General features: G+C 45.1%; 1 protein-coding gene across 4 annotated transcripts in view; it reads right to left on the bottom strand.

The window, feature by feature from the left end:
- Nucleotides 1-1,648: 1,648 nt before the first annotated feature.
- The window catches only part of TDP1 (tyrosyl-DNA phosphodiesterase 1), a 94,443-nt gene continuing 77,873 nt past the window's right edge, over nucleotides 1,649-18,218 (bottom strand). For all 4 annotated transcript variants that reach the window (XM_043556822.1, XM_043556823.1, XM_043556825.1 and 1 more), the window contains 2 exons: nucleotides 13,123-13,231; nucleotides 1,649-6,165 (listed from right to left, as the gene is read on the bottom strand). In XM_043556822.1, the coding sequence (XP_043412757.1) occupies nucleotides 6,092-6,165; nucleotides 13,123-13,231 (183 nt within the window). In that variant the 3' untranslated portion in view covers nucleotides 1,649-6,091. The remainder of the gene's footprint in view (nucleotides 6,166-13,122; nucleotides 13,232-18,218) is intronic.

The raw sequence follows: 18,218 nt of genomic DNA, 5'->3' as shown, positions 1-18,218 counted from the left end.
TAGTGGGGGATCCTGGAGTGGGGTGGGGGCAGAGGGCATTTCAGCCTCCAGGTGGATAAGGCTTACTTGAGAATGACGTTCATACTCCTGAAAGCAGATATTCTGGACTTGGAGATAGACTGTTAACATTATGATCATCTGGCTCCAGCATTTGTTAGACACTGTTAAAGTCTCTTTCATCATTTAAGCTTAATGAATCTGGTTTCTGTAACTATAAAAGCATCGTATTCTTTCATAAATATACCGATAAATTATTGAATAGACCCTTAAATTTCCATGTCAATTACCTTAAGAAAACACAATCAGCATTCAGCTACCATGTTAATTTCCAAAGCACCTATGAACAAAGAGCTACCAGAGCATGCACAGTGGCATCGTCTGTGTCCTCAGGGCCACAAAGGAACACATACTAGCTGTGACCTTGACTCTTTCACCCTATCAAATAAGGTTAGTATCACCTGCCCCACAGTGCAATGTATATAGTTCCCTTTGATTGGTTATACCTGTAATAAATTCCCTATGGATGCCAATTTCTCCCTTGCCTTTCCCTTCTGAGTTTCTCTTTATGTGTATTAAAAAGACTAGTCTGGATGCCTTCCGGTTGTTAATAAATCCAAGTGGAACGCTCTGAAAGACTAGCTACAAAGGGAACAGGGTCCAGTGTCTTAGAATGATTAATATTGGTTAGACTAGTTTTGGCAGGGCTTCTGGTAAGCCTAAGAGAACAGCGTGTACTTGAGATGCAGCAGTTGGATTCTGCTTTGAGATGGACTTGATCGGAACTCTGTACAGAATACAGGCTTTACTGTGACTTGCGTTGCTTTGGCCCTGTACCTGTTTGTGCCACCCTCGTTACTGCATGAGGCACCCTCCTTTCATATCCTGGGCTGACTCTTGCCCTCCTCCTCCCCCCCCCCCCCCGGCGTTTTCTTTGCTGCCTTCTCTTTTGACACTTGGCATAGTCCTTTCTGCTCTGTGCTTTAGATCTAATCTGTGGAAACACCAGGTTTCAGTCAGAGAAGTTAACAGAACGTACTTAACATGGCAAAGTTTTCAGCCCTCAATGCTCTCACTTGAAAGGAACCAGTTCCACAGTCAGACTCTTGCTCTAATTCAGTGGCTCAGCCCTGAATACTAATGCAGCGTTTCCTGGCTGGTTTTACACACCGATGGCTGGTTCTGTCACGCCAACTATGATTGGTTACTACAGTGCATGAAAGCGTACTTGGTTTTGTAGCTACAATTACGTGTCCCATAGATGAGGCCTGCTCCTTGGCTGGAGCTTGGGAACATCTGCCACGCTTACTGCCTGGGTTCAAATCCCAGCTTTGCCCCTTGCCAGCTGTGTGACTTTGGACCAATAATCGGTTTCCCCATCTGTAAAGTGGGGGTGGTAATAGTACTGGGTTACTATCAAGATTCACCAATACAAATATAGGACAGTATTTGGCACACATAAGTGCTGGTCTAGGTTACCACTCGGGGACCAGCCCGCCTCCATGTTGGGTCCTGGTTGTGGGCACTGCCGCTCTTCTCCCAGGAACACATAGCTGCACATCACCCCTTCCCTGCTCTCTCTCATCTTCTTTGGATTCTGTATCTCCCTCTCTCTCAAAAACAAATACATTAAAAAAAATAAAAACACGAAGAAATTGTAGTTTTGTTTATAGTATTTTGTCCTGGATATTGCTTGAAAAAAAGCAGGCTACTAAATTTGGAAAACTTGTCAAAAAGTTTATAATGGTATCTAGGCATGTGTAGTTATAGCACACTGTCAACAGAGTTTTAGATTTAATCCTATACAACAGGCTATTTTAGTTTTGCCAGTTTGAGTTCCTGCAGACTTTTTTTTTTTTTATCCTGAAGACTTTTGCCACCATACTCTGTCATATCATTCATCAATTGTTACATTTTGTGAATGTAAAGAATGCCTAATTTTTTGAGGTATCCATCAGTTAAAAGCAAGCATTTTCAAGGAATTCCCTTCCTTGAATTGTCAGGGAGTTACAGCTGATTTTTCAGTTATGAGAAACTAAAACATCCTAAGATTTGAATGAAACACCCAGATCATCCAAAAACGGTTTCACATGGACTACTGTCATTTCCCTAGAGAGTAAACTTTTTATCTTATGTGGAAAAAAGTTGTGACAAAATCACATAGAAGATCCTTGTTTTCACATACTGAATCTGATGCAGAAACCATATTCATTGGAAGTCACAGAAGTTCTGTTAAGGATAACTACAGAACTTCTACACAAGAACCCAGGATAACGAAGCTGGGCTCCACTGCACTGTGGGACCTTATGGATGTCATTTAACAGAAGGATTAAATGTAAGGACGTGAGGATTAAATATAAAGCAAGCATAGGAGTGGAGGCAGGAAGAGCTCAGGAAACATCAGCTATTACATTATGTGGAAAAATGACAGCCTTGCAAATACATGAACTTTAAAAAAAATTTTGTAATATTTTTGAGAGAGTGTATGTGAACGGGGGAGGGGCAGAGAGGAGACACAGAATCTGAAGCAGGCTCCAGGCTGTCAGCACAGAGCCCAATGCAGGGCTCAAACTCACAAACGGTGAGATCGGGACCTGAGCCAAAGTCGGATGCTTAAGCGACTGAGCCACCCAGGTGCACCCCCCGCCCATCAGTGAACTGTAAGCCTGATTTATATCAACTATAGTTAAACGCAGGCAGCCTTTTTCAGAAGTGTGAGGACTTAAAAACCTTCTCCCTCCGTCACCCCATGAAAGCAACTGGTGGAAGACCATTCTTTTCTTCCTAAAGGAATACGTCGGAGGTGAAGGGGACACGGAACCCTCCTGCCAAAATGGCAAGTGACTTCTCCTAAGTTGCTATGTGTAGGGGCTATTTTCTGCCTCAAAAATTTTTTAGGTCTCTTTAAACGCTCAAGCATTCAGAATATTCTGTTGACATTCGTCATCGGGAATCAAAATCTCGTTTAGACCTTTAGGCTACACCTCCACCTTTGTAAAAGGAGAAGCCACAATCAAGAGTTGGATGCTCAACTGAGCCACCCTGGTGCCCCGAGGAACTCTGATAAGTCAATAAATCTATAGAAGTTTATGAAAAGACAGGAAGTTGCATTTTGATGTGGATGTTTGCCCCCAGCAGATATATAGTCACCGGAGAGTGTTGCCATGTGATCTGAAGGAGGTTGGAGGAGGTGGGGGAAAAGGATAAAGGCAGCAGGCAGCTACAGGCAGGCACTAGGGGTGAGGGTTCCTCGAGGCAGGGAGAAAGGACTGTTAAACCCCAACGTGGGTTTCCTCAAACAGGCATGTTTGATGCTTTTTTGTAGCACTGTGGGCAATTCGGTCAGTCCCATTTAAAAAAAGGAACAGGTGGGATAGAACTTGTTTTTTGTGTTCCCATGTTGATTACTCTTGGGGCATTATTTTCCATGTGTGCCATCAACTGTGCCCAGAAAGTTCATGTTACTGACCCTATGCTGGCCTGCCTTCCCTGAGCCCATGCTGACCAGGACAAGGGGCACAGGAAGCTGCTGTTAGCAGTCAGGCCTGGACACCCGGAGTGCATAACCCTTGACTATGGACTTCCCCTAATGTTACCTTGATGTACCTACCCACCTGTTCTATAGAACTTATTTCCATTGGGCTCTTCTGGGTCCCCATGGGGTGTGGAGGAATGTTACCTTAAGTATGGCCCATGAACCAGAAACACATATACAGAACGATATATATACACATACACGTATGTATACATATACACATATACGTATACACAAACATATATATACGCATGCATATATGTATATATATGTGTATATATACATACGTATACACACACACAGAAAATGAGCATTTAGAAACTTTCATCAGAATCTGACATGCCGTACCAGCTGGTTGTGCTCTGTAAGAGGATCTGTCTGCAACACCCTGGGGGGTAAAGGTTGCCCATCTCCTCAGACGCCATGTTACCTGGAAGCCTGAACCACCTGGCAGAAAAGAGGACTTGGATCCTGCCAGCCCCGGGTTCGAATACTGGTAAGAGCACTTTCTGGAAGTGTGACCTTGCACAAACACTTCACCGTTTTGAATGAGTCCCTTATCAGGAAAATGAGGATAATGCTAACGAATCAACTATGGCAGCCGCAGTAGCGATCCCTGGACAGTTCTCGCTCTGTGCGGGCACCAAGCATCTTCACACAGTAACTCCCCACTCTCAACCATCTGCAAGGAGGACTGACACCACTCCCACTTTACAGCTGAGGGGCCCAAGGCACAGAGAAGTTAAACAGCCTGGCGTAGGTCGCACAGCAAGTGGCAGGGCTGGGATTCAAACTTCGGCAGTCCCGGCCCAGCTCTGAGCTCCCACACACCTTGCAGTTGCAGACGAGCGACGTGCCTGCGTGTCTGACTCCACACAGTGCCTCCGAGCAGGGGGCTGTGACCGCTGTCCATCTGCTGCCCTCTTGATGGGCTGAATCCCGCTGTAGAACAGGCTGATTCTTCAGTCCTGGGGACACCGCTCCTGTTGACAGAGGCCTGTTCGGTGCTGCCCCCACCCCCACCCAGGATGGGACCACCATGCTGGTGAGAATCCTGGGGTACTTTGCCCATCCTTTTTTTTTTTTTTTGCTTTTAAGTTTTATTTAGGTAATCTGTACAGCCAACATGGAACTTGAACTCATGACTCCAAGACCAAGAGCCCCACGCTCCTCTGAGCCAGCCAGGCGCCCCAGCCAGTCCTCTGGACACACAGACTGCCGGCCACCCACTCCAGGCCAGCCCCGGGTGCCTTCCCGGTGCCTTCCCAATGCCTTCCGGCTCACGTGATGTAGGGTTTGCACGTTCTGGGAAGTAGAAGGCATGGTCAGAAAAGGGTTAAGCCTTCGTCTTCTTACCTGGGTAATGAACTGGTTAAACTAACCAATGGCTTTTCAACTTTTTAAAAAGCAGAACATGTGCACACACACACACCTGTCGATAATATCCTTGACAGAATTCCACAAGCTAAAATAGGTGAAGCAGAGCTGCTCTGACAGGATGAGGGTGGAGGCCCGCAGCTGTCTTCTCTGTCAACGCACCCCCGCCTACCCCGCTGGCTCCTAAAGGTGAAAATCGTAGGCCTCTGAGGAACGGTCTGAAAAGCTATCTTCAAAAATCTTTCAAAATTAACATTCAACACGCTTCAAAGATGAAGGTGGTGACAAAATGAAATCAGCCTCATGTAGAAAAAAAATAAAAGAGGGTCTACATCTTAGGAGAACTTGATTTCTAAGTATGAAGGACATAGGAACATAAAGCAGAGAGAGACCCTCAGAGCTTTGACCCAAACCAGCTATGTGATGGGGGGCGTGGTGGGGAGGGGGTGGTCATCCTGAACCTTTCTGAGCCTCAGTTTCCTCACTTGTGAATCAAAGGCTACAAATTAGGTCATCTTTCAGGGTTTCTTCCAAGTACAATACTTGCACTTTTGTATGGTTGTGTGTGTCTTTTCCGGAATTTTGTGGGGATGAAAGAGACACCGCTCCACTCGGAGGAATGGGCGAGGAAAGGGCAGGTGTTAAGGGGCAGCGCGACCCGCCCGTGCGCAGAGAGGGGGCTGGCACAGCACCGGCAGCAGGACAAGCCCCGTGAGGCTGCGGGGAGACGAGAGGCAGCAGGACCCAGGCGTCTCAACAGCTGCCGCCCCAACCTCCGCCAACCATGAGACACACAGCTGCGGGCTGGGTAATAAGCGGACAATCACATTCCTCCCCTGACAAGTTGCGTTTGAATCCAGAGCGCCTTTCCTGATGGAGCGCGACACACAGAGTCCATCTTCAGAAGAGCTGGCACCACCGTGAGATCCCACATCGCTCGGAGGATGGTTTTACGTATATTCTCTTAACGCTGTCCAGTTTTCATTCCAGAGTTTAGAAAAGTGAGGTTTTTTTTTAGTGACACTGCTAATGACCATTAAAAGAATAACCAGCATCCATGTTCACAGGAGTGACTTTTGCAGTTTTGTAGGGGTGTAGATAAGGGTGAACGTCCAGTACAAACAACATCTAATATTTGGGGCTTGATGCCTTAAACCTAAATTCCACAGTACTTTAAGATTCTCAGGAGGGAACCCACATATTCCCGTGTGTATCTGGTGCTTTGGTATAAGGAATATTCCAAATCCATGGCCGATCTGGGGGGCAGGGCAGAAAAAACATATTACATATGTATAACACTTATTTGAACAGGATTAAAAAAATTCACTTACCTGGTAGGATAAAACCACCCATGTGCTGGAGTCTACGAACTGTTAAAAAGCTTTTCTGAACCAACCCCAGACAAGAGTCCATTTCAGGCAAAGGCTGTCGGTAAAGGTTTGTGCTAAGACCCAGGCAAGTGAATGTGGAAACAGGCAAGCAGAAGCCAGGAGGTACATTCCGGCTTGTCACTTACACTGACAAGTGACCTCACCTCCCTCAGCCCCAGAGTCCTTATCTGTGCCTACACCGTGGGACTGTCACGAGAGTTAAAGGAGATAAAGCCATGTAGTGTCCAGCAGAGAAAGAACCTTAACAAGGGCAGTTATTATTTTCTCCTTTTATGAAGCTGGAGAAACCAACAGTAACAGATGGCATGGTCATGGTCACATATAACCAAGGGGCTCATTTCCACATCCGTGAAATGGTTTCGTTCTGCTCCTTAGGTTAGGAACTGATGAGGCAGGAGGGTCTCTATAATGACTGCAGGGCAATGTTGAAGAAGACAACACACCTTGATACGACACGATGGAAAAGAACCCTGAAGACCTATGTTCAAATTTGGCCTCAGGTTCCTCGTCTGTGAAATGGGAATTAGCTGCACAAGCAACCTCCCAGGATTACTGTGAAACATAAATGAGAGAACACCTGTAGAAGTTCCTGACATGTTGCAGGTGCTCCAAAATGCAAACTTTCCCCCCTCTAACTGAGGTTTCAGAAACTGAAAAAATCTGAACAAATCACTTCTACCATGCTTCACTGCTGCTAGAATCAAACCAATTCAAAAGAACCGTATATGCCTAGGGTGTAAATACGCTTGAGGGTGAAAAATAAATCCCCACGGAATCTCCCCACTGAGTCTCAAATACACAACTGCAGAAGGCTGAGCGCTTACAGGGAACCAACCACTCGGCAGGTGAGCTGAAACTACCATCCACACGAGCAGCTGCTCAGCCCTGCCAGCCCGCTCTTAGGGGAAGCTCTCCCTTCCTCCCGAACAGAGAGGTAACACGGTAGCTCAGAGGATGGCCTGGCAAACAATGCGAGGCTCTCCGCACAGTTCAGTGTTGAATCATCTGTGGAATAACTGCAGAGCCAGCATGCGCAGAGCAGCATCCAGCAGGACGTGCAGGGAAAGGATGCCAAAGATGGCAACAAGCTATCAGGACTCTGTTCTCCTCTTTGACCTTGAGAGGGTGTGAAAGCCCGAAACCACACACAGTTAAACCAGCTTGTTAGAAAGCCAGAAGCCCGGCCCGTGTGGAACTGTGTTGCAAGCTCGCTTCGTAAGAGGTGAGGGTTTGGCAGGGCTGGAGTCCCGGGAAGATGCTGCTGGAGACTCCCCGCAGCTACACCGGCCTCAACAGGGCACCAACTATCTCCCACTGGAGCACCTCTTCTGCGGCTACACTTCGCCCGTCTTTTCTGCAAACTGCTCTATTGGTAACATCGGCTCTACTTCATCCCCAAGGCAGAGCACCCCAGGATCCTTGCTGTAAGAGCGGCTATTAGATTCACCACCAATGCAAGGTTTGTGATGCACACATCTGCCAGTCAGCCAGTAACTTCGAGACCACCATTGCATTTCCTCCTCTCCCTGGTGGCCAACAATGATCGAGTAAGGTGACCGTGCTATTGGCAAATCTCTGGACACTCTGCTTTGTAAGTGAGCAAATGTCTGTATCTGTGAGCTGATCACCTGCCATGCTGGCTGTCTCTCTGCTGGGTCTTTTTGCCCATTATTCCTGGAAATCAGCGTTAATACTTGCGGGCTTAGAGGAAAGCCTGTTTTAAGCAGTCCTCCAAAACTGTCCCATGGGAGAAAAACGTGCCTCATGATATAGGCATGCGCAGATCTGAGGGATCTGTTGAGTGTTGGCTGGGAGCCAGGCACAAGGCTGTGGTCCCCGGGGGTGCAGTCCCGTGGGGCAGACACACAAGCAGGCAGGCCACGGTCCTGGAATTCTGAACCTCACGTCTGTGCTGTGGTTCCCAAAGCTGGCTGACGTGACAACTGCTGGTGCACTTCTCCACAACCCACCTCGAGGCACCTTGTTTCAGTCAGTCTGGGCGGGGCCCTGGCAATACATGCTTTTACCAAGTTCTAAAGGTGATCTTAACACAATCAGTCTGGGATCTGACAGTCTGGGATGAGAAGCTGTCTTTTTCCTGGGATACAATGAAACAATTTAAAATAGGAGTGTGATAGAAGATATGCATGGCAGCCGTGTAGAAGACAATGTCCAGTGGGAAGGAGCCCAAACCAGGGAGATGAACAGGTCATGATCTCATGGTTTGTGAATTAAACCCTGCGTCAGGTTCCGCACTTATAGCGTGGAGCCTGCTTAGGATTCTCTCCCTCCCCATCTCTAAATAAATAAATATTTAAAAAAAAAAAAAAAAAGCTAAACTAGAAGTTTGGTGTCAGCCTTCTGTTTGTACTATGAAACAAAAATAGATTTTATTAACAGAGATGATCAAAATCATGTCTAAAAACCTTTCCTGGTTCTCGGATTTAAAAAAAAAAGTCCTCATTTCCAAAGAGCTTTCAAAAACAGGTCTTTAAAAGTGTATCAACGATTTTATATGACTTCTTTTGCATTTTCTTTGGATTAGAAAGTTCAATCAGCTGTTTCCCTTTCAAAAACAGTTTATGAATCTGCCTCTACTATTTAGCAATAATTCTGATAGGTCTAGACTGAAGTTTCTGAATTCAAGAAATTATTGCAAGTGAATCAAGCAGTAGGGGGAGTGGCTAAACTCTGGGAACTAATGGTTTAAAGCACTTGAGAGAAATAATCATACACTACGTATGTGCTTAGTCTAGACCATGTGCATCACATGTGCCAAGGTTTTAATGACCTCTTCAAATGAGCAATTACATACACAGCTAATCAGCTTAGTTCCACACACTTAAAACTTAAATCTGAAATATACTAAACCTGCAAAAGGTATATACAACTTGGCAAATACCACCTTAACTAAATGATCAATACTGACTTCATCAGTAATCAGGTAATTACCACGTGGCTCCTTATATGATGCACCAAGAAAAACACATTTCTTGTGTGGTATTCTTGGCAAGAGTACACAACCTGGATCTACTTGTGAAGAAACAGTGGACAAACCAAATGTATAATGTCCCTCACCGACTATAAAATAACTGGCCTGTGAAGGGTGCCTGGGTGACTCAGTCTGTTAAATGTCTGACTTCGGCTCAGGTCATACTCTTGTGGTTTGTGGGTTCGCGCCCCGCGTCGGGCTCTGTGCTGACAGCTCAGAGCCTGGAGCCTGCCTTGGGTTCTGTGTCTCCCTCTCTCTCTCTGACCCTCTCCTGCTCAGGCTCTGTTTCTGTCTCTCAGAAATGAATAAACATTAAACAATTTTTTTTAAATAAATGTTAAAAAATAAAATAAAATAACTGTCCTGTGCTCAGCAAAGTGTCACTATCATAAAGCAAAAAGCTTCTGGAACTGTTCCAAATTAATGGAGACTAAAGAGACATGATGGCCAAATGTGACCCGTAACCTGGAACTTCCCTTTTGCTATAAAGGACATTATTGGGGCAACTGATGAAATATGAATAAATTCTGTAGATGATAGTACTGAATCAATATCAATTCCTTTTGATAACTGTACTGTAGTTATGTAAGAGTATTTTTAAGAAATATATATTGAAGTATTTGCTTGCAATTTTCTCTTAAATGGATCAGAAAAAAGTTAACATGAGAAAGGAGATATGCAAATATTCTAAAACACTGACATTTGGGGACCCTGGGTGAAGAGAACATGGGAATTCTTTGTACTTGTAACTTTTTTCTGACTCTTGAACAACACGGGTTTGAACTGCATGGGTCCACTTACACGTGGACTTTTTTCAATAAATATATACAGTACTCTAAGTGTATTTTCTCTTCCTTATGATTTCCTTCACATTTTCTTTTCTTTTTTTAAAAAAAATTTTTTTTTCAACGTTTATTTATTTTTGGGACAGAGAGAGACAGAGCATGAACAGGGGAGGGGCAGAGAGAGAGGGAGACACAGAATCGGAAACAGGCTCCAGGCTCTGAGCCATCAGCCCAGAGCCTGACGCGGGGCTCGAACTCACGGACCGCGAGATCGTGACATGGCTGAAGTCGGTCGCTTAACCGACTGCGCCACCCAGGCGCCCCCACATTTTCTTTTCTCTAGCTTACTTTATTCTAAGAATGCAGTATATAATACATATACAAAGTATGTGTTAATCGACTTTTCATGCTATCAGTAAAGCTTCTGGCCAACAGTAGGCTATTAGTAGTTAAGTTTTGGGGGAGTCAAAAGTTATATGTGGATTTTCAACTGCACTGGGAGTCGGTGCCTCTAACCCCTGCACTGTGCAAGGGCCAACTGCATACATACACTGTATGTATTTAAAAAAAGGCGGGGATAGATCACTTAATAGAATATAACCAAAGCCTCTGAAGTTCTGTATGTCCCATTATTTTTAAATTTTTAAGTTTATTTTGAGAGAGCGCACGTGCACATGTGTGTGCATGCATGCAAGCAGGGGAGGGGCAGAGAGAGGGAGGACAGAGAGAATCCCAAGCAAGCTCTGAGCTGTCAGCACAGAGCTCAGCTCAAGGCTCGATTCCACCAACCATGAGATCATGACCTGAGTGGAAATCGAGAGTCAGATGCCCAACTGCCTGAGTCACCCAGGCACCCCTGGGGAATGCTTTTTCTACTGGAACTGAAGAAACTCTGGGATATTTTTAAGGCTCCTTGATCTCTTTCATTCTTGCTTTAGAAGTCCTTTGGAGATTAGGATTAAGTGGAGGAGGTGGAATTCTACCCAAGGTTCTGGGCTGGGGGTGGCAAGTACACAGCCCAAGGCCAGACTAAGGGAAGTCAAGCTTAAGTCAGTCAGTCCCCACCTCCGCTAAGCTTATTCGGAATTCAGGTTTAAGGCAAAAAAAAAAGGAACATGAAGAACAGACAGGGGAGAAAAGACGAAGCCACAGCATAAAGCCAGAAGGTGGAAGGAGAGGTCTTCACGCTCATGTCCTGAGACATTGGGCAATTCAGGGACTGCCCTGCACAGGCCTTAGGCTCCTTTCATCATCAGCTCACCAAGGGGAAGGAGAGAAAATGAACACTGATCCACCATTATGGGCCAGGAACTGACCTGGATATTTTAAATAACAGCAACAATAGCTAACGTTTATGAACTGCTAACTCTGCACTAGATACGGTGTTAGGTGCTTGACTGATAAGATAGCATCTTGGTTACTCTTTTCAACAACTCTCTGAAGTAGACACTCTTATTTTTCCATTTTATAGATAGAGACACTAAGGCCTAGAGGAAGCAAACAACTGCCCAAGGTCACTTAATAAGTTACACAGCTGGCAACACAGAAACACAGCCTGGTTCTCTAGCAGTAGTTTTCATTTGCGTGTGCAGGGGGTGGGGGTACAGATTTTCTGGAATTGTGACAAAACCGATATAATCTTGCTAGTGAAAAATGAAAATGCATGAATATACAACAAATTTAGAGGATTTAACAAATTTAGAGAATTCAAACATACACAGCTTAGAAAAAAGGAAAAAGAAAAGCCTTCTGAAATTTACTATCAACACAACTGTTTATAGCTGTAAGTCACCCGCCAGAGGCAGCCGGCACACTAACAGCAGGAGACAGTACAAACTGGGTCAGATGTGTCAGTACAATCTAAGAAACAGGTCCATTGGCAGGGGCAGGTTTGGTGTGGTTACCATGAAAAGGCCAGAAAGGGTGAGTGAGGGTGGGGCAGTATCTAGAACCCAGCGAGCACCGTCCAGGGAAGAAAGGGACCCACTGTGCCAGGCTGACTCTGTTAGGGAACTGGAGATTTTGAATCTTAATGGTGTGAGGTCATTAAAACTTTCCAATCAAGAACAAAGATTTTCCCGTTCAGATTCAGCATTCACTCAAAAACGGTCGACTGTGGTCTGGCTCTCTGCGTAGGCACCTACCTTCCAGGAGAAATACGCTGGTTGTAATAGGACCTTTCGCCATTTTAAATTAACAAGCACATCCTGATTATACATCCGCTCTATGTGAGTCTAGTAAGTGTGAACTCGCTTCAAAGACAGACATTCTGGGCCCGAGGAAAGTGGCCCTGCAGCCTGTGGGGCTGGGTCAGAACCGGATGCCACTCATGCCAGCCAGCATGCCTCCAAAAACACCACGAACCTGAACCAACATTCCAATGACCTTCTATGACGGAAAATACTTGGTCACTGCCTTTAAGAAAGTCACAGCCTTGGGCAGCCAGGGCATCTCCCTTTTAAGAGGATGGGAGGTATCTGTGAAGTCAAAATTATTTTCATCAAAATATTAAGCCATTATTTATTTTCACTTTTCCACGAGTGTACAGATGCTCTGTTACATCATATCACAACAGAGCAGTTGTAAGAATTTAACTATCTTTCATTAACCCAGCTAGTAAAGAGGTTTGCAAAAATTGTAGATAATGCCATTTTCCTCACTTTCTTTTTTTGGGGGGGGGGAGGGGAAATTATATATATATGTGTGTGTATATATATAATTAGGTCTATTACTATTACTTTAAAACTAACCAAAATTCTTGGTTTTAATTTCTAATATAGTAAACATCAAGAGATCTAAAAACCCATGTAAATAAAAGCTCTGTGTGGTTCTTAATAATAAGAGTGCAGAGGGATCCTGGGGACCGACCGTTTCAAGGACTACAGCTCTTGCGGCCCCAGACAGGGCAGCAAAGGGGCCTCCTCAAACCTGCGTTTCCAAAGTTTTCCAAAGCCAACCTCCCACTGGGAGACCAACGGCTCTCTCCTCGGCACTGTTCCTCTTTTGGTGTAAAACTCGGACACTTTCCCTTCACCTGTGTCCTACCTTTACTTCCATACAGTTCTGGAGGAAGATCATATGGCACAGGAAAGGAGGATGTTGGCTCCTTGCTCCCTGAGAAGAATTTCTGTTTTACTCTGAAGCTGTCCAGGCCCTGCAGACACACAGAAGGAATCTATGATTGCACCGTATTTGCTGAAAAAGACAGATCTCATGCAGCAATTAGATCTTGATGGTACTCACAACAAAATTCAAATTATTTCAGAGCTATTTTTGATGTTTCATAGGTCAGATATATTCACGACTCCCCTAAATTAATCTTTCCGAAAATAAAAGGCTCACATTTTAAAAACTAAATTATAACCAAGTTCACACAAGTTTAATAGAGAAAAGAGAGAGAAAACCAATTTTGGATATTATAGCCTATTTCTACTGACTGCTATGTACAGTTTGAAGGAGTGTGTAGAAGATGCTGCATATAAATACCTCAAAATACTTTCAATATTGCTATAGTAACAGGCTGCTCACTCTGGTGTAAGAATAAAAGTTGCCTTCATGTATAACGAAAGTGTTCCAATATAATATGATAGGAATATGAAAACAAAAACTCTTCAAGACTCACCAAAATGGAAGGTTTATTCCAAGAACTCCAGAATAGGGTATTATTTTTGGATCTTATCAGGGTACAAGTTAACGTGCTGTACTTAGGCTGATGTTTCTAACCACCACTGCCTTCCAGCACAGGGCCTGTGCAGCAGGGCAGGCGCTCAATACGTTAGACTCATTCTCCTCTTGCCTCCACACATGATCATCCTCTTCTGGTTTCCTTTATGGGTTATCCTGGCACCTTGCTTGCAAGGCAGTCTGTCTGTCTGTCTCTCGTCCCTTCTGTCCACACAACCAAACAGGTACCTACCATCCATAATCTAAATACCCACATATTCAACAGGGTTAATGTCTTTGGAACCCATACAAAGAACTCGAATAGTCCTTAGTCTTGGTGATCACATAACTTAGTAGGGGAGGCTGCTCATGGGCACAGAGTAGGACACGGTAAGAGTCGGGAGTTACGCTAACCGGGGCTTCAGGCAACCTGAGCTCTAACATTGCTCTGGCATTTACTGAGCTGTGAGAACGGCTGATATTTGCATTTGTTCGTTCAACACATTTTTTTTTTTAGTGTTTATTTAGAGAAAGTGAGAAAGTGCGCACACTCGAGTGCACATGAGCAGGGGAGAGGCTGAGGAAGGGGGGACAGAGAGAGAATCCCAAGCAGGCTCCACGCTGAGTTGCAGAGTCCGACGCAGGCCTTGGTCCCATGTACTGTGAGATCATGACCTGAGCCAAAGTCAAGAGTCAGATGCTTAACCGACTGAGCCACCCAGGGGCCCCTCGACACAGTATTTCTTGAGTGCCTCCTCTGTGTCAGGCATCAGTGCCAGGCACTGAGTGCTTAAGAGTTAAAGATGCCAATGTCCCCGTCTTCATGGGGGTACACAGTCTAGTGGGGAGGCATCAAACATACGCATTTATCAAAGTAAAGTGACTACAATTTGTGATGAGCACTGTGAGGAAAAACAGAGGAGTACTGGGAGAGAACAGGAGACTTGTTTTAGACTTGGGGGAAGGAAATGATCAACAAAAGTCTCCCTAAAAAAGTGACATTTTAATCAGGATCTGGAAGAGGAGTAGGGTTAGGAGAGGTGAGAGTGGAAAGAATATTCCAGGCAGAAGGAATAGCTTCTGAAAAGTCGCAGAGGCAGCAAAGAGTTTGCATGTTCCAGGAGCTAAAAACAATGGTCAGTGGTACACCTGACCACTTACTTACTTGGGCTCAATTTTCTCATTTGTAAAATCTGAATAAAGCATCTGGATGTCATCATGGTAAAATGTCTTTCATGTCAACACCCAGTCTTGGTGCGCAGCTGGTGTTCAAGCAACGCTGAACTGCAAAATTAGGATAGAGGTACCTTGCTTGCTTACTCTACAGGCTTTTGCAGAGAGAAAATCAATGCCTAAGTGCTCTGTACCCACGAAGGCCTATAGAAAGGTAAGTGCGATGAAGAAAGGTCCAGAATGATGAAGGTGGAGACTATTAACACAGTGAAAGGCAGTAAGTGATAGCCTGCTGAACTCTAGACAGAAAAGGAAGAAATGCCTTTTGCCAGTAGTAGGATAAGGAAAGGCTTTGTAGCAAAGATTACAGCTGGGCCTTGAGAAATTGGTCTAATTTTGATAAACAAAGAGATGGCAAGAAAGAACATCAAGGGAGACCGGCATAACTCAAGGCAGAGCTGGAAAAGCATACCGCAGCCACGTGAGGGGGATGGGGAGTGAATAACCTAATGCACAGGGAGAAGACTGAGGAACACTGGAGAGAACCAGATTCGTCAGTGTTTTGAACGGGAAGCAGTATGGACATCTGGGGCTCGTACCTATTTAACTGGGCCCAACCCCATGCCACGGTGACTCAGGATATCCGGGCATGTGGGCCAAGTCTGAGCCATTGGCGGGGAGACCATCCTTCTGTTGGGGAGCTCATTTGGTAAGATGGGAGCCTTGAGCTACCGGGGGCTCTCAGGTATTTCAAAATTAACTCTGATAATATGGCCCCAAACCCCTGGATTCAGCTGTGCCTGAAGCAACGGACTCACTCTCTGTGTTTGCCTTTTTTCTTACACTGTTTTAGTCGATTATCTGTCACTTACAAACCAAAGCATCACAGGACCCCAGTTAAAGAGCGTGGTCCTTACTCTAACATACAGTGAGGAGTTGCAGGGTTTTGAACTGTGAAGTTCCAATATAAATGCAGCCGGGCACAGATGACAACAGACCCAACAGGGAACTGTGAGAGCCAGAAGACTGAGAGCGGCTGCTACGCCACCGGGAGATGGATTAGTGCACGGTAATGTGGATACAAATATCAAGCATCGTAACAAAAGCTGAGACACAAATGAGGGGAGTTCGGGAGAGTGAGGTCAGTGGAAAGAGAAGGAAATGGATTTGAAAGAGACTGAAGGAAAACCCAATAAAAAATCAGGGACATACGAGGGCAGAGGAGGAAGCGGGCAGGGAGACCAAGGACACTTGGAAAGGGACACTGCAGCCTGCCCCTCACCCACACTTCCACCCTGCAGAGGGCTGCTGGGCCATCTGCACAACAGTCACACTGGCATCCCTCTTCACAGCTTACCTTCAACAAGTTCTGGACCTTAATCTATTCTTCTGCATTATCACTTACTTGCTGTGTGACTCTAGGTAAATTACTTAACCTTTCTGGGCATGAGTTTCCTCAGCTATTAAATGGTATGTTGAGAGTAAGTCAGTTATTCAGAACAGTGACTGGCACATGGATATAAATTAGTATAGGAAGTATATTCAGGGTGCTCTTGTGGTGAAATTACTCCTATTTTACAGGGGAGGAAGTACATTTGGAGGTTAAATAGTCGCCCAAAGCCATTCATCTATTAAGTCGTAAGGCTAGAAATCAAACCCTGACTTACTGATTCTTAGTCTTCTGTTCTTCAACTAAGCAAACAAATGGTCTCACATTCCCCACCAGGAGCCACAACAAAAGAATTCCTTGAAAATTTACGAGGTTATATTAAAGCAGGCCAAATCAGGATTCACCAAATTCTGGAAACCCTGGTTCTTGACATTTTTGAAAAGAGGCCAGAGTTTGGGAAATGAGGTCAATTTAATGACTATGAAGTACTTTACGTGGTTTTACATAAAACAACTTCCCTCTTCTTTGGCTCCTGGTCTATTTCTGTTATTTTCAAACAAATCATGGCAAAGCACTGAGAATCTTTATGGTCTGGCCCAGATCTGATGCCCCAACAGGTTTTGGCACATGCTTCCATCCGTGGTGTCTTACTTCACATAGAAGCAGCTCTGAGCCATCCATGTCTGACAGGGAGCAATATGTTTTTTTCCTGAATGCCATTTCTGATCCAAATTCTAGGGTATTACAGGGGGGGGGGGGGGAAAGAAGTACCACTTTTCCCTTCAATCTGGATGTCAAATAATTTGAGGCTGTCTTCTAATTATCATTATTTATATATCAGAGTGATATCACTTGGCGTTTTATAAAACAGAGGAAGGCACCCTCCCAGGCACAGATACTTAAAAGACACTTAAGACAATATATTTATAAAACACCAGGTGAGAGGGTGGACATCTATCACACTGGAGAAATTACTGGCTTTTGCCTTCAGCTCCGGGAGGAAAAGAACTGTTATCACCATGACGGATTAGGTTTAGAGGCTTAGCTCAATCACAGAGAACAAGAAACACGCTCAAATTTCATCTAGAGATGTCGTTTACTTTTTAGCTGCATCCAACTAGCATCCTCACACAGTAAAACCCTATACAAGGCATCAAGTTTTCCTGGGTAAAAGAGCAAGAACAGTGAACCTTCTAGAAGGTTCTTAATCAAAGATGGACTAATTGACCAGGAAGCGAGTTACAGGAAGGTAGCTGTCTTGTCCCTCCTATAATGCAGTGTATGACCAAGTGCAAGTGTTTCCAGGTGGGAGCTTAGAAAAGTCTTCACGGAGGACAGTGAACCCAACAGGCCCGAGAAGGGTGGGGTTTTGACAAGCAAAGGGCTACGTCCCTGTGGTGGGGTGCAGTACAGCAGGAGGAAAGGAAGAGCATCCCGTCACCATGGGTATGATGTCAAGATGTGGATTCACTGCATTCACCTCTGCCTTCCACCTTCTGCTGAACTGCTTGGGCTACATGCTGACACGGCTACTGCTGACTGCCAGGCACTGTTTCAACAGGTTACGGGCAATTAGCTCTCGATTCTCAAACGATGCTACAAGTCCGTTACTGCACTGTCCCCACCTCACACGGAGGGAAAGGAGGCCTATGGAAGGAAAAGGAGGCCTATGGAAGTAACAGGTCCAAAGCCTAACAGATGGCAAGCAGAACTCCAACTCCACTGTCACTCTGGCTCCTCTAACACCGTGTGCTCCTAGAGAGTTCCTCTGCTTGATCCTTGGGATTTCTCCAACCTGTTCTTCTTTGCTCTCTTTCCACATTATTTCAGTTTCTAATGGAGGCAAACAGTGGCGTGGGATCAGTCAACTAGTAAGTGGCAGTGTGCCACCAGTGCCACAGCTTACCTCACCCAT

This window comes from Prionailurus bengalensis, chromosome B3 (genome assembly GCF_016509475.1).
Source record: "Prionailurus bengalensis isolate Pbe53 chromosome B3, Fcat_Pben_1.1_paternal_pri, whole genome shotgun sequence".
In the NCBI taxonomy this organism is placed as follows: domain Eukaryota; kingdom Metazoa; phylum Chordata; class Mammalia; order Carnivora; family Felidae; genus Prionailurus; species Prionailurus bengalensis.
This window is presented reverse-complemented; position numbering and strand designations above follow the sequence as displayed.